Below are 14,998 nucleotides of genomic sequence, written 5' to 3'. Positions count from 1 at the left end.
ACGATGACGAGGGGAGATTGTTCACGATGACGACGAGGGGGAGATTGTTCATGATGACGACGAGGGGGAGATTGTTCATGACGAGGGGGAGATTGTTCACGGTGACGAGGGGAGATTGTTCATGATGACGACGAGGGGGAGATTGTTCACGGTGACGAGGGGAGATTGTTCACGATGACGAGGGGAGATTGTTCACGATGACGACGAGGGGGAGATTGTTCATGATGACGACGAGGGGGAGATTGTTCATGACGAGGGGGAGATTGTTCACGGTGACGAGGGGAGATTGTTCATGATGACGAGGGGAGATTGTTCATGATGACGAGGGGAGATTGTTCATGATGACGAGGGGGAGATTGTTCACGGTGACGAGGGGAGATTGTTCATGATGACGAGGGGGAGATTGTTCACGATGACGAGGGGAGATTGTTCACGAGGACGAGGGGGAGATTGTTCACGATGACGAGGGGGAGATTGTTCATGATGACGAGGGGAGATTGTTCATGATGACGAGGGGGAGATTGTTCACGGTGACGAGGGGAGATTGTTCACGGTGACGAGGGGAGATTGTTCATGATGACGAGGGGGAGATTGTTCATGATGACGAGGGGGAGATTGTTCACGGTGACGAGGGGGAGATTGTTCACGATGACGAGGGGAGATTGTTCACGATGACGAGGGGGAGATTGTTCACGGTGACGAGGGGAGATTGTTCACGATGACGAGGGGAGATTGTTCACGGTGACGAGGGGAGATTGTTCACGGTGACGAGGGGAGATTGTTCACGGTGACGAGGGGAGATTGTTCACGGTGACGAGGGGAGATTGTTCACGGTGACGAGGGGAGATTGTTCACGGTGACGAGGGGAGATTGTTCACGGTGACGAGGGGAGATTGTTCATGATGACGAGGGGAGATTGTTCACGGTGACGAGGGGAGATTGTTCACGATGACGAGGGGAGATTGTTCACGATGACGAGGGGGAGATTGTTCACGGTGACGAGGGGAGATTGTTCACGGTGACGAGGGGAGATTGTTCATGATGACGAGGGGAGATTGTTCACGGTGACGAGGGGAGATTGTTCACGATGACGAGGGGAGATTGTTCACGATGACGAGGGGGAGATTGTTCACGATGACGAGGGGAGATTGTTCACGATGACGAGGGGGAGATTGTTCACGGTGACGAGGGGGAGATTGTTCACGGTGACGAGGGGAGATTGTTCACGGTGACGAGGGGAGATTGTTCACGGTGACGAGGGGAGATTGTTCACGGTGACGAGGGGAGATTGTTCACGGTGACGAGGGGAGATTGTTCACGATGACGAGGGGAGATTGTTCACGGTGACGAGGGGAGATTGTTCACGATGACGAGGGGAGATTGTTCACGATGACGAGGGGGAGATTGTTCACGATGACGAGGGGAGATTGTTCACGGTGACGAGGGGGAGATTGTTCACGGTGACGAGGGGAGATTGTTCACGGTGACGAGGGGAGATTGTTCACGGTGACGAGGGGAGATTGTTCACGATGACGAGGGGAGATTGTTCACGGTGACGAGGGGAGATTGTTCACGATGACGAGGGGAGATTGTTCACGGTGACGAGGGGAGATTGTTCACGGTGACGAGGGGAGATTGTTCACGGTGACGAGGGGAGATTGTTCACGATGACGAGGGGAGATTGTTCACGGTGACGAGGGGAGATTGTTCACGGTGACGAGGGGAGATTGTTCACGGTGACGAGGGGAGATTGTTCACGGTGACGAGGGGAGATTGTTCACGGTGACGAGGGGAGATTGTTCACGGTGACGAGGGGAGATTGTTCACGGTGACGAGGGGAGATTGTTCACGGTGACGAGGGGAGATTGTTCACGGTGACGAGGGGAGATTGTTCACGGTGACGAGGGGAGATTGTTCACGGTGACGAGGGGGAGATTGTTCACGATGACGAGGGGAGATTGTTCACGGTGACGAGGGGAGATTGTTCACGATGACGAGGGGAGATTGTTCACGATGACGAGGGGAGATTGTTCATGATGACGAGGGGGAGATTGTTCACGGTGACGAGGGGAGATTGTTCATGATGACGACGAGGGGGAGATTGTTCATGACGAGGGGGAGATTGTTCACGAGGACGAGGGGGAGATTGTTCACGAGGACGAGGGGGAGATTGTTCACGAGGACGAGGGGGAGATTGTTCACGGTGACGAGGGGAGATTGTTCATGATGACGAGGGGGAGATTGTTCACGGTGACGAGGGGAGATTGTTCACGGTGACGAGGGGGAGATTGTTCACGGTGACGAGGGGAGATTGTTCACGGTGACGAGGGGGAGATTGTTCACGATGACGAGGGGAGATTGTTCACGGTGACGAGGGGAGATTGTTCACGATGACGAGGGGAGATTGTTCACGGTGACGAGGGGAGATTGTTCACGATGACGAGGGGAGATTGTTCACGATGACGAGGGGAGATTGTTCATGATGACGAGGGGGAGATTGTTCACGGTGACGAGGGGAGATTGTTCATGATGACGACGAGGGGGAGATTGTTCATGACGAGGGGGAGATTGTTCACGAGGACGAGGGGGAGATTGTTCACGAGGACGAGGGGGAGATTGTTCACGAGGACGAGGGGGAGATTGTTCACGGTGACGAGGGGAGATTGTTCATGATGACGAGGGGGAGATTGTTCACGATGACGAGGGGGAGATTGTTCACGAGGACGAGGGGGAGATTGTTCACGAGGACGAGGGGGAGATTGTTCACGAGGACGAGGGGGAGATTGTTCACGAGGACGAGGGGAGATTGTTCATGATGACGAGGGGGAGATTGTTCACGATGACGAGGGGGAGATTGTTCACGAGGACGAGGGGGAGATTGTTCACGAGGACGAGGGGGAGATTGTTCACGGTGACGAGGGGGAGATTGTTCACGAGGACGAGGGGAGATTGTTCATGATGACGAGGGGGAGATTGTTCACGATGACGAGGGGGAGATTGTTCACGAGGACGAGGGGGAGATTGTTCACGAGGACGAGGGGAGATTGTTCACGGTGACGAGGGGGAGATTGTTCACGAGGACGAGGGGAGATTGTTCACGATGACGAGGGGAGATTGTTCATGATGACGAGGGGGAGATTGTTCACGAGGACGAGGGGGAGATTGTTCACGGTGACGAGGGGAGATTGTTCATGATGACGAGGGGGAGATTGTTCACGATGACGAGGGGGAGATTGTTCACGAGGACGAGGGGGAGATTGTTCACGAGGACGAGGGGAGATTGTTCACGGTGACGAGGGGGAGATTGTTCACGAGGACGAGGGGAGATTGTTCACGATGACGAGGGGAGATTGTTCATGATGACGAGGGGGAGATTGTTCACGAGGACGAGGGGGAGATTGTTCACGATGACGAGGGGAGATTGTTCATGATGACGAGGGGGAGATTGTTCACGAGGACGAGGGGGAGATTGTTCACGGTGACGAGGGGAGATTGTTCACGAGGACGAGGGGAGATTGTTCATGATGACGAGGGGGAGATTGTTCACGAGGACGAGGGGGAGATTGTTCACGGTGACGAGGGGAGATTGTTCATGATGACGAGGGGGAGATTGTTCACGATGACGAGGGGAGATTGTTCATGATGACGAGGGGGAGATTGTTCATGATGACGAGGGGGAGATTGTTCACGATGACGAGGGGGAGATTGTTCACGATGACGAGGGGGAGATTGTTCATGATGACGAGGGGGAGATTGTTCATGATGACGAGGGGGAGATTGTTCATGATGACGAGGGGGAGATTGTTCACGATGACGAGGGGAGATTGTTCACGATGACGAGGGGGAGATTGTTCACGGTGACGAGGGGGAGATTGTTCACGGTGACGAGGGGAGATTGTTCACGGTGACGAGGGGGAGATTGTTCACGGTGACGAGGGGAGATTGTTCACGATGACGAGGGGAGATTGTTCACGATGACGAGGGGAGATTGTTCACGATGACGAGGGGGAGATTGTTCACGATGACGAGGGGAGATTGTTCACGGTGACGAGGGGGAGATTGTTCACGGTGACGAGGGGAGATTGTTCACGATGACGAGGGGAGATTGTTCACGGTGACGAGGGGGAGATTGTTCACGGTGACGAGGGGAGATTGTTCACGATGACGAGGGGAGATTGTTCACGATGACGAGGGGAGATTGTTCACGATGACGAGGGGGAGATTGTTCACGGTGACGAGGGGAGATTGTTCACGATGACGAGGGGAGATTGTTCACGATGACGAGGGGGAGATTGTTCACGATGAGGGGGAGATTGTTCACGATGACGAGGGGAGATTGTTCACGATGACGAGGGGAGATTGTTCACGATGACGAGGGGAGATTGTTCACGATGACGAGGGGAGATTGTTCACGATGACGAGGGGGAGATTGTTCACGATGAGGGGGAGATTGTTCACGATGACGAGGGGAGATTGTTCACGATGACGAGGGGAGATTGTTCACGGTGACGAGGGGGAGATTGTTCACGATGAGGGGGAGATTGTTCACGATGACGAGGGGGAGATTGTTCACGATGACGAGGGGAGATTGTTCATGATGACGAGGGGAGATTGTTCACGATGACGAGGGGAGATTGTTCACGATGACGAGGGGAGATTGTTCACGATGACGAGGGGGAGATTGTTCACGATGACGAGGGGGAGATTGTTCACGATGAGGGGGAGATTGTTCACGATGACGAGGGGAGATTGTTCATGATGACGAGGGGGAGATTGTTCACGATGACGAGGGGAGATTGTTCACGATGACGAGGGGAGATTGTTCACGATGACGAGGGGGAGATTGTTCACGATGAGGGGGAGATTGTTCACGATGACGAGGGGAGATTGTTCACGATGACGAGGGGAGATTGTTCACGGTGACGAGGGGGAGATTGTTCACGATGAGGGGGAGATTGTTCACGATGACGAGGGGGAGATTGTTCACGATGAGGGGGAGATTGTTCACGATGACGAGGGGGAGATTGTTCACGATGAGGGGGAGATTGTTCACGATGACGAGGGGAGATTGTTCATGATGACGAGGGGGAGATTGTTCACGATGACGAGGGGAGATTGTTCATGATGACGAGGGGGAGATTGTTCACGATGACGAGGGGGAGATTGTTCACGATGAGGGGGAGATTGTTCACGATGAGGGGGAGATTGTTCACGATGACGAGGGGGAGATTGTTCACGATGAGGGGGAGATTGTTCACGATGACGAGGGGAGATTGTTCACGGTGACGAGGGGGAGATTGTTCACGATGACGAGGGGGAGATTGTTCACGATGACGAGGGGAGATTGTTCACGATGACGAGGGGGAGATTGTTCACGATGACGAGGGGAGATTGTTCACGGTGACGAGGGGGAGATTGTTCACGATGAGGGGGAGATTGTTCACGATGACGAGGGGAGATTGTTCACGATGACGAGGGGAGATTGTTCACGATGACGAGGGGGAGATTGTTCACGATGACGAGGGGAGATTGTTCACGATGACGAGGGGGAGATTGTTCACGATGACGAGGGGAGATTGTTCACGATGACGAGGGGGAGATTGTTCACGGTGACGAGGGGGAGATTGTTCACGATGAGGGGGAGATTGTTCACGATGACGAGGGGGAGATTGTTCACGATGAGGGGGAGATTGTTCACGATGACGAGGGGGAGATTGTTCACGATGAGGGGGAGATTGTTCACGATGACGAGGGGGAGATTGTTCACGATGACGAGGGGAGATTGTTCACGATGACGAGGGGAGATTGTTCACGATGACGAGGGGGAGATTGTTCACGATGAGGGGGAGATTGTTCACGATGACGAGGGGGAGATTGTTCACGGTGACGAGGGGGAGATTGTTCACGATGACGAGGGGAGATTGTTCACGATGACGAGGGGAGATTGTTCACGATGACGAGGGGGAGATTGTTCACGATGAGGGGGAGATTGTTCACGATGACGAGGGGGAGATTGTTCACGGTGACGAGGGGGAGATTGTTCACGATGACGAGGGGAGATTGTTCACGATGACGAGGGGGAGATTGTTCACGGTGACGAGGGGGAGATTGTTCACGATGACGAGGGGAGATTGTTCACGATGACGAGGGGGAGATTGTTCACGGTGACGAGGGGGAGATTGTTCACGATGAGGGGGAGATTGTTCACGATGACGAGGGGGAGATTGTTCACGATGAGGGGGAGATTGTTCACGATGACGAGGGGGAGATTGTTCACGATGAGGGGGAGATTGTTCACGATGACGAGGGGGAGATTGTTCACGATGACGAGGGGAGATTGTTCACGATGACGAGGGGGAGATTGTTCACGGTGACGAGGGGGAGATTGTTCACGATGAGGGGGAGATTGTTCACGATGACGAGGGGAGATTGTTCACGATGACGAGGGGAGATTGTTCACGATGACGAGGGGGAGATTGTTCACGATGACGAGGGGAGATTGTTCACGATGACGAGGGGGAGATTGTTCATGATGACGAGGGGAGATTGTTCACGATGACGAGGGGGAGATTGTTCACGATGACGAGGGGGAGATTGTTCACGATGACGAGGGGAGATTGTTCACGATGACGCGGGGAGATTGTTCACGATGACGAGGGGGAGATTGTTCACGATGACGAGGGGGAGATTGTTCACGATGACGAGGGGAGATTGTTCACGATGACGAGGGGAGATTGTTCACGATGACGAGGGGGAGATTGTTCACGATGACGAGGGGAGATTGTTCACGATGACGCGGGGAGATTGTTCACGATGACGAGGGGGAGATTGTTCATGATGACGAGGGGAGATTGTTCACGATGACGAGGGGGAGATTGTTCACGATGACGAGGGGGAGATTGTTCACGATGACGAGGGGAGATTGTTCACGATGACGAGGGGAGATTGTTCACGATGACGAGGGGGAGATTGTTCATGATGACGAGGGGAGATTGTTCATGATGACGAGGGGAGATTGTTCACGATGACGAGGGGGAGATTGTTCACGATGACGAGGGGGAGATTGTTCACGATGACGAGGGGAGATTGTTCATGATGACGAGGGGGAGATTGTTCACGATGACGAGGGGGAGATTGTTCATGATGACGAGGGGAGATTGTTCACGATGACGAGGGGAGATTGTTCACGATGACGAGGGGGAGATTGTTCACGGTGACGAGGGGAGATTGTTCATGATGACGAGGGGAGATTGTTCACGATGACGAGGGGGAGATTGTTCACGGTGACGAGGGGAGATTGTTCACGGTGACGAGGGGAGATTGTTCATGATGACGAGGGGAGATTGTTCACGGTGACGAGGGGAGATTGTTCACGATGATGAGGGGGAGATTGTTCACGATGACGAGGGGGAGATTGTTCACGGTGACGAGGGGAGATTGTTCATGATGACGAGGGGAGATTGTTCACGATGACGAGGGGAGATTGTTCACGATGACGAGGGGGAGATTGTTCACGATGACGAGGGGAGATTGTTCACGATGACGAGGGGAGATTGTTCACGATGACGAGGGGAGATTGTTCACGGTGACGAGGGGAGATTGTTCACGGTGACGAGGGGAGATTGTTCATGATGACGAGGGGAGATTGTTCACGGTGACGAGGGGAGATTGTTCACGATGACGAGGGGAGATTGTTCACGGTGACGAGGGGAGATTGTTCACGGTGACGAGGGGAGATTGTTCATGATGACGAGGGGAGATTGTTCACGATGACGAGGGGGAGATTGTTCACGGTGACGAGGGGAGATTGTTCACGGTGACGAGGGGAGATTGTTCATGATGACGAGGGGAGATTGTTCACGGTGACGAGGGGAGATTGTTCACGATGATGAGGGGGAGATTGTTCACGATGACGAGGGGGAGATTGTTCACGGTGACGAGGGGAGATTGTTCATGATGACGAGGGGAGATTGTTCACGGTGACGAGGGGAGATTGTTCACGATGACGAGGGGGAGATTGTTCATGATGAGGGGGAGATTGTTCACGATGACGAGGGGGAGATTGTTCACGATGAGGGGGAGATTGTTCACGATGACGAGGGGAGATTGTTCATGATGACGAGGGGGAGATTGTTCACGATGAGGGGGAGATTGTTCATGATGACGAGGGGGAGATTGTTCATGATGACGAGGGGGAGATTGTTCACGGTGACGAGGGGAGATTGTTCACGGTGACGACGAGGGGGAGATTGTTCACGATGACGAGGGGAGATTGTTCACGATGACGAGGGGGAGATTGTTCACGTTTTACTCACCGTCCGCACTATCGGGGCAAATCTCGACGCCTTTCGAGTTTCTGCGTTTGGCATGTCGCACGAATCGTCGGCTCTCGCCCTCCCTCGGAAGCTGAGCGGGGCGTCGAACCTGACGATGGGGGCACCGCCGCCTTGCGCATGAACAGGTTCCCCGCTCGGTAGTAGTAGCCGTCGTGTGTGCGGTGAGTGCCGTGCGTTGGTTCAACGTTGGCATGTGCTTGGAGCCGCTGGACTAACGTTGGTTCAACGTTGGTTCAACGTTGGCATTTGCTTGGAGCCGTTGCACCAACGTTGGGCCAACGTTGGTTCAACGTTGGCATGTGGTTGGAGCCGCTGGACTAACGTTGGTTCAACGTTGGTTCAACGTTGGCATGTGGTTGGAGCCGCTGGGCCAACGTTGGTTCAACGTTGGTTCAACGTTGGCATGTGCTTGGACCCGCTGGACCAACGTTGGTTCAACGTTGGCATGTGCTTGGAGCCGTTGCACCAACGTTGGGCCAACGTTGGCTCAACGTTGGCATGTGCTTGGAGCCGTTGCACCAACGTTGAGCCAACGTTGGTTCAACGTTGGCATTTGCTTGGAGCCGTTGCACCAACGTTGGGCCAACGTTGGCTCAACGTTGCCATGTGCTTGGAGCCGCTGGACTAACGTTGGCTCAACGTTGGCATGTGCTTGGAGCCGCTGGGCCAACGTTGGTTCAACGTTATTAATCTCGACCGCCGGCGATATCGAGAGCACTCCTACTCCGCCGTCTGGTTCTCCTCCATCGCGAAGGTTGTGGATGTGGTGGAGGGCGAGCGGGGGGGGGGCAGAGAGGGTGCGGGGTTCATCTGTTGTGACTGGAGTCTTCTTTGTAATTCATTTGCAGCACTCATTCCCATTCATCAGACGAGACTGCCACCAACAGCTGCTGTTGCTCTCCAGAGACGGGGTGTGTGGGGGTCTCTGTGTGGGGATGAGTGTCTGTGTGTGAGTGTCTTTGTGTGTGTGTGTGAGTGTCTCTGTGTGTGTGGGGGTCTGTGAATGTGTAGGTCTCTGTGTGGGTCTCTCTGTGTGTGGAAGAGTGTGTGTGAGTGTCTTTGTGTGTGTGGGTGGGTGAGTGTGAGTCCGTGTATGTGTGGGTTTCTGTGTGTGTGGGTCTGTGTGTGTGTGTGTGAGTGTGTGTGTGAGTGTCTTTGTGTGTGTGTGTGGGTGAGTTAGGGTCCGTATATGTGTGGGTCTCTGTGTGTGTGGGTGAGTGGGTCTCTGTGTGTGTGGGTCTCTCTGTATGTGGGTGAGTGTCTGTGTGTGTGTGTGTGGGTCTCTCTGTGGGTGAGTGTCTTTGTGTGTGTGTGTGGGTGAGTGAGGGTCTGTGTGTGTGTGGGGGTGAGTGGGGGTCTGTGTATGTGAGGGTCTCTGTGTGTGTGGGTCTTTCTGTGTGTGGGTGAGTGTCTGTGTGTGTGTGGGTCTCTGTGTGTGGGTGAGTGTCTGTGTGTGTGTGAGTGTCTTTGTGTGTGTGTGTGGGTGAGTGGGTCTATGTGTATGTGTGGGTCTGTCTCTGTGAGTGATTAGGTGAGTGGGTCTCTGTATGTGTGGGTCTCTGTGTGTGTTAGTGGGTCTATGTGTATGTGTGGGTCTGTGTGGTTAAGTGGCTGTGTGGGTGAGTGGGTGAGTGGGTCTCTGTGTGTGTGGGTAAGTGTCTGTGTGTGTGTGGGTGAGTAGGGGTCTGTGTATGTGTGGGTCTTTGTGTGTGTGAGTCTCGGTGTGTGTGTGGGTCTCTGTGTGTGTGGGTGAGTGGGTGAGTGGGGGGTCTGTGTATGTGTGGGTCTCTATGTGTGTGAATGAGTGGGTCAATGTGACGATTATCTGAACCGGTCGTGGGCCTCCCCTAGGTCGACTCAGCCTCAAATGAGTACCTGGTGCAGTGTAAACATCGCCACTAGGGAGACAAAGGCGGCCGGGCGTGGTGCTAGCCACCCACCCCCTCGTGTACCGTTCCGGCCTTCATAGGTGCTCGCTAACAGCACTTGCCCCTACAGTCTGTTAAGGCTTTCCGGGGGATCGTTGCCTTTGGAGGCAGTCGCCTCCCAGCAACAACGGGGGGCGGAGGAGCGACGCTCACAACAACGAGCGGAGCTCCGCGGGGCTAAAGCGCAGCAAATCGGCACCGTGGGCAACACAGTTGGTGCATCTGCCAGTCACCTCGATCAGTCAACCCATGGGCGTCTGTGACCTCTCAACCCAAAGTGCACCTAGCATGGCGCAAGCGCCGTGAGGACGTCACCGCCACTTCATGGTGAACGGCGGCTGCTGCTGTTGTTGTTGCTGCTGCTGGTGGTGTCAGCGGTTGCAAGTATCGGTGGCGTTGTTGCAAGCGATTGTATAGATTATGTTCGAGGTGGTGGCATTCGTGGCGTTTGGCCCCCGGCCTGTGTTGCCGGCGGCGACGTTAACAGGGCCCGGGGTTACGTTGAAGTGGGGGGCCGAGGTTGGTACAGCTTTGGGGGGATTGGGGGGCCCTCTGTGCACTTTCAACCCTTGCTCCCATTGGCTGTTTCTTTTGCACCACGCACTGTGCCGCCATGTCGGACAGGAGGCGGATATCCACCCCCGGGGCGCTGCCACTGCTGCTGTTCGTTCAAACGCCAAGTACGGGACCGCGAAGGCGAAATCAAAGTTGAAAAAAGCTGATTAGAAACTCTCGCGTCACCGGCAGCGTCACCAGTAGCATCACCGGCAGTGTCATCGGTAGAGTCATCGGTAGCGTCACCGGTAGCGTCACCAGTAGAGTCATCGGTAGAGTCATCGGTAGCGTCACCGGTAGCGTCACCAGTAGAGTCATCGGTAGAGTCATCAGTAGCGTCACCGGTAGTGTCACCGGTAGAGTCATCGGTAGAGTCACCGGTAGCATCACCGGCAGCGTCACCGGTAGCGTCACCGGCAGAGTCATCGGTAGAGTCACCGGCAGAGTCACCGGTAGAGTCATCGGCAGCATCACCGTTAGCATCACCGGTAGCTTCACCGGCAGCGTCACTGGTAGAGTCATCGGTAGCATCACCAGTAGCTTCACCGGCAGCGTCACCGGTAGAGTCACCGGTAGAGTCACCGGTAGAGTCATCGGTAGCTTCACCGGCAGTGTCACCGGCAGTGTCACCGGCAGTGTCACCGGTAGCTTCACCGGCAGCGTCACCGGTAGCGCCGCTCGTCGCCGGTAGCGCCGCGGCTCTTGACAATGACCGAAGTCGGTGGGAGACCCCCCCCCGTCCCACCACTCACTTGAGCATTGAGAGGCTGTCGGTGGTCATCTCTCATCTACACAGCTCCTGCAGTGCCCGTGCTGGAAATTCCACATTCCTATGGCATGGGGTTGGCGGGGCGTGCGAGGTGAGGACAACTGCTGTTGACCTCCCCACAAACTGGTACTTATTTTGATGACCCACCCAGGGAGGGATGATGGGCTGAGTCAACCCCCCCGCCCCACCCCCCCGTTACCGACGAGAATTTGAACTCTCGACCTTTCACCGGCCAGGCGAGCCACCCGGCCGATCGCCAGACCACCTGTGGGTGGTTCACCATCGTGCTCCGGCCATTACGTTTGAGCCGTCGTGCAAGCCTGCGCGTCACGTGTCCTGCGCCCTGTAGGGGTGATAGGGGTGGCCCTCGCCACCCTCAGGGGCCCGGGCTGCAGCCCCTGGAAGCCATCACGTTCACGCAGCCACCCCCACCCCCCCCTGAGCGGTGGAGGTGGCGGTGGTGTTGGTTGTGGCCGTACGTTGTGCTGGGCACGAGCTGCAAAGTTTTACAATAAACGATGTATATCGTTTATTGTAAAATTTCAATCGCAGCTCCTATGATCACTGTTACATTGCTTTTATAGCTTTATTTTGGTGATTTCCAAAACGTTTTGGTTTTGCCATATTTGAGTTACACTGATAACTTTAATCTACATTGTTTTATGGTTGTTATTGTTTGACTTGCATCCCACTGGGAGTTTTGCACACAGCGTTGATATACGGTTCTTTTTCTGGAAGACTTTGCTGTTTTTTCCTGGATTTTTCTGTTTGTGCGTAGCCACTTTAAGATGTTTTCTTGTTCATGTTTTTGTTTGTTGCGGTCGCACCCGATTCAAGAGCCGAATGGCTCACAGGGCTACACCAAATACATGAAACTGAAAAAAAAACTGGTTGTCGTGGTTGCGTTGGATGTTGTTTTGACTTCCACCAACCATCTCCTCTCTGCCCAACCCCCCCCCCTCCCTCGGCCCCGCCCACAGCTGACCGTCCTGGCCCCTCGCGAGGAACATGGAGTTTACGAAGCCACGTTCCTCGAGCCCTTCCTGCAACGACTTTCAGGACGCGAGGTTTCGGCTGGCCTTGGACCCCTGCCTCCACGGCAAGGCCCCCTTCTCCGCAGGGGGTCTCCCCAGACACGGGACCTTCCCAGGACACCATCACCTCCACCACCACCACCAGCAGCAGCAGCAGCAGCATTGCCTGATGCAGGGCCAATGTTGCTCTCCGCACGGCAGTCAGCTGAGCGTCAACCTCAGCGGCTGCTCCTGCCCTGAGACGGACGCGTCGCTGTCCCCGCTGCTGCAGAAGCTGTCGTGCAACGCCTGCACCGCCAAGCAGCCGCAGCAGCAGCAGCAGCATCACCAGCTGAGCAGGGCGTCGAGCCCGACGGGCAGCGGGCGGCGGGAGAGCAACGCGTTCACCGAGATCGCGATGAGCAGCTGCAAGTACAACGGCGGGATGGTGAAACCTCTGAGCCACCTGAGCGCGTCACGGAGAAGCCTGCAGGGAGGGCAGGAGGGAGACCACGGGGGCGAAGCGAGGAGTCCGCAGATCCTGCAGGGGCACTGCCACCACCACCACCAGCAGCAGCAGCTGCAGCAGCTGCAGCAGACGCCCGAGATCGTGGTGTCGAGGCCCGTGTGTGAACTGTCGCTGTCCGCGTCGGGGGTGCTGAGAAGTCCTTCTCTGCAGGGCGGCGCGCAGTCGCTCCACCGCCAGTCTCCGCTGTCACTACCTCCTCCTCCTCCTCCACCGCCTCCGCCTCCTCCTCCACCGCCGCTGCCACATCATCAACACCACCACCACCAGCAGCAGCAGCATCATCAACAACAACAACAGCAGCAGCAGCAGCATCCACCGCCACCCAATACCCCACCTCCTCCCCCGCCGCCTCTTCTGCCTCCCGCGCCGTCGCCGCCGCCGCCGCTGCCACCGGCGCGGTGCTCCGCGGGCTCGACGGCGAAGGCGTGTGGCGGCAGCGGCGGCGGCAACAACAACAACAACAAGAAGAAGACGCAGAACATCGGCTACAAGCTGGGACACCGGCGGGCGCTGTTCGAGAAGCGGAAGAGGCTGAGCGACTACGCGCTCATCTTCGGCATGTTCGGCATCGTCGTCATGGTCATCGAGACCGAGCTGTCGTGGTCCGTCTACGACAAGGTGGGGGGGAGGGCGGGGGGGGGGGTGAGGAGTGAGTGAGGAGTGAGGGAGTGAGTGAGTGAGGAGTGAGTGAGGAGTGAGGGAGTGAGTGATGAATGAGTGTGTGAGGAGTGAGTGAGGAGTGAGTGAGGAGTGAGTGAGTGAGGAGTGAGTGAGGAGTGAGTGAGGAGTGAGTGAGTGAGGAGTGAGTTAGGTGAGTAGGAGTGAGTGAGTGAGTGAGTGAGGAGTGAGTCAGGAGTGAGTGAGTGAGGAGTGAGTGAGGAGTGAGTGAGTGAGGAGTGAGTGAGTGAGATGAGTCGGAGGAACAGGAATGAGGATTGATGACTATCAGGAGGTCACTGGTATGCCAGGGCCGTTGTCGTAAGCATCATCACCATCATTATCTTCATCGCTATGATTACCATCATCTTCACCACCACCATCATCACCATTATTATCATCATCGCCATTATTATCATCATCATCACCACCATCATCACCATTATTATCATCCTCATCATCACCACCATCTTCACCATCATCACCGCCACCACCATTATTATCATCATCATCACCATCATCACCATCATCTTCACCACCATCATCACCATTATTATCATCACCATCTTCACCATCACCATCATCATCACCCAGCAGTCGTAGTGGCACCGCGAGTAGCTGCAAGGGGATGAAAGGAGAGGATGTGATCAGGTCACACGATTTCGATCTGGTTAAAACTTGTGCTTCTGAGTCTTACACATATTGGAGTCTATTTAAAACGCCAGCAAGCAAGGCATTGCAGTAATCCGGTCTGGATGAAATAAAGGCGTCCGCCAGCCTCAGGGCATCAGGAAGTGACAGCTTAGGTCTTAGTCGAGTAAATGGATGAACTATTTTGGTCATATAATGTACGTGGGCCTCAAATGTCAAACCAGGGGTCTGGGACAACACTCATGTTTCTGACCTTCGAGGAAGATGGATTTAAAGTCCCGTCTATGGCCATACTAAAACCCATCCAAACTTACGCACTTGACGTGGGGAACCCGAGAACGTAATGTTTTTGTCGTTGAAAGTTCACGAGTGCATCCACAAATTGACCTCGGCGAGGCAACGCGATAGCACGGACACCACCACACTGGAATCATCGCTCATCGGACACCTCCCGTCCAAGTAAAGACTCTGACCCTGGAGATGAATCGTGCGAGCCATCGGGCATTAAAGCGAAAGTCCCAAGCCATGACGACAACGCAAGTGTGCCCAAGGGGGCATAG

At 55.2% G+C, this 14,998-nt stretch overlaps 1 protein-coding gene across 1 annotated transcript in view; it reads left to right on the top strand.

Moving 5' to 3' along the window:
• The window catches only part of LOC144736150 (small conductance calcium-activated potassium channel protein 2-like), a 53,136-nt gene that overhangs the window by 3,307 nt on the left and 34,831 nt on the right, over positions 1-14,998 (top strand). Inside the window, 1 exon segment of the mRNA XM_078618736.1 lies at positions 12,569-13,748. Within this exon segment, the coding sequence (XP_078474862.1) occupies positions 12,597-13,748 (1,152 nt within the window). The 5' untranslated portion in view covers positions 12,569-12,596.

The sequence above is a fragment of the Lampetra planeri genome, chromosome 59, assembly GCF_965212315.1.
Source record: "Lampetra planeri chromosome 59, kcLamPlan1.2.h2, whole genome shotgun sequence".
In the NCBI taxonomy this organism is placed as follows: domain Eukaryota; kingdom Metazoa; phylum Chordata; class Hyperoartia; order Petromyzontiformes; family Petromyzontidae; genus Lampetra; species Lampetra planeri.
Note: the sequence above shows the minus strand (reverse complement) of the source record. Positions and strands in the feature narration are given on the sequence as shown.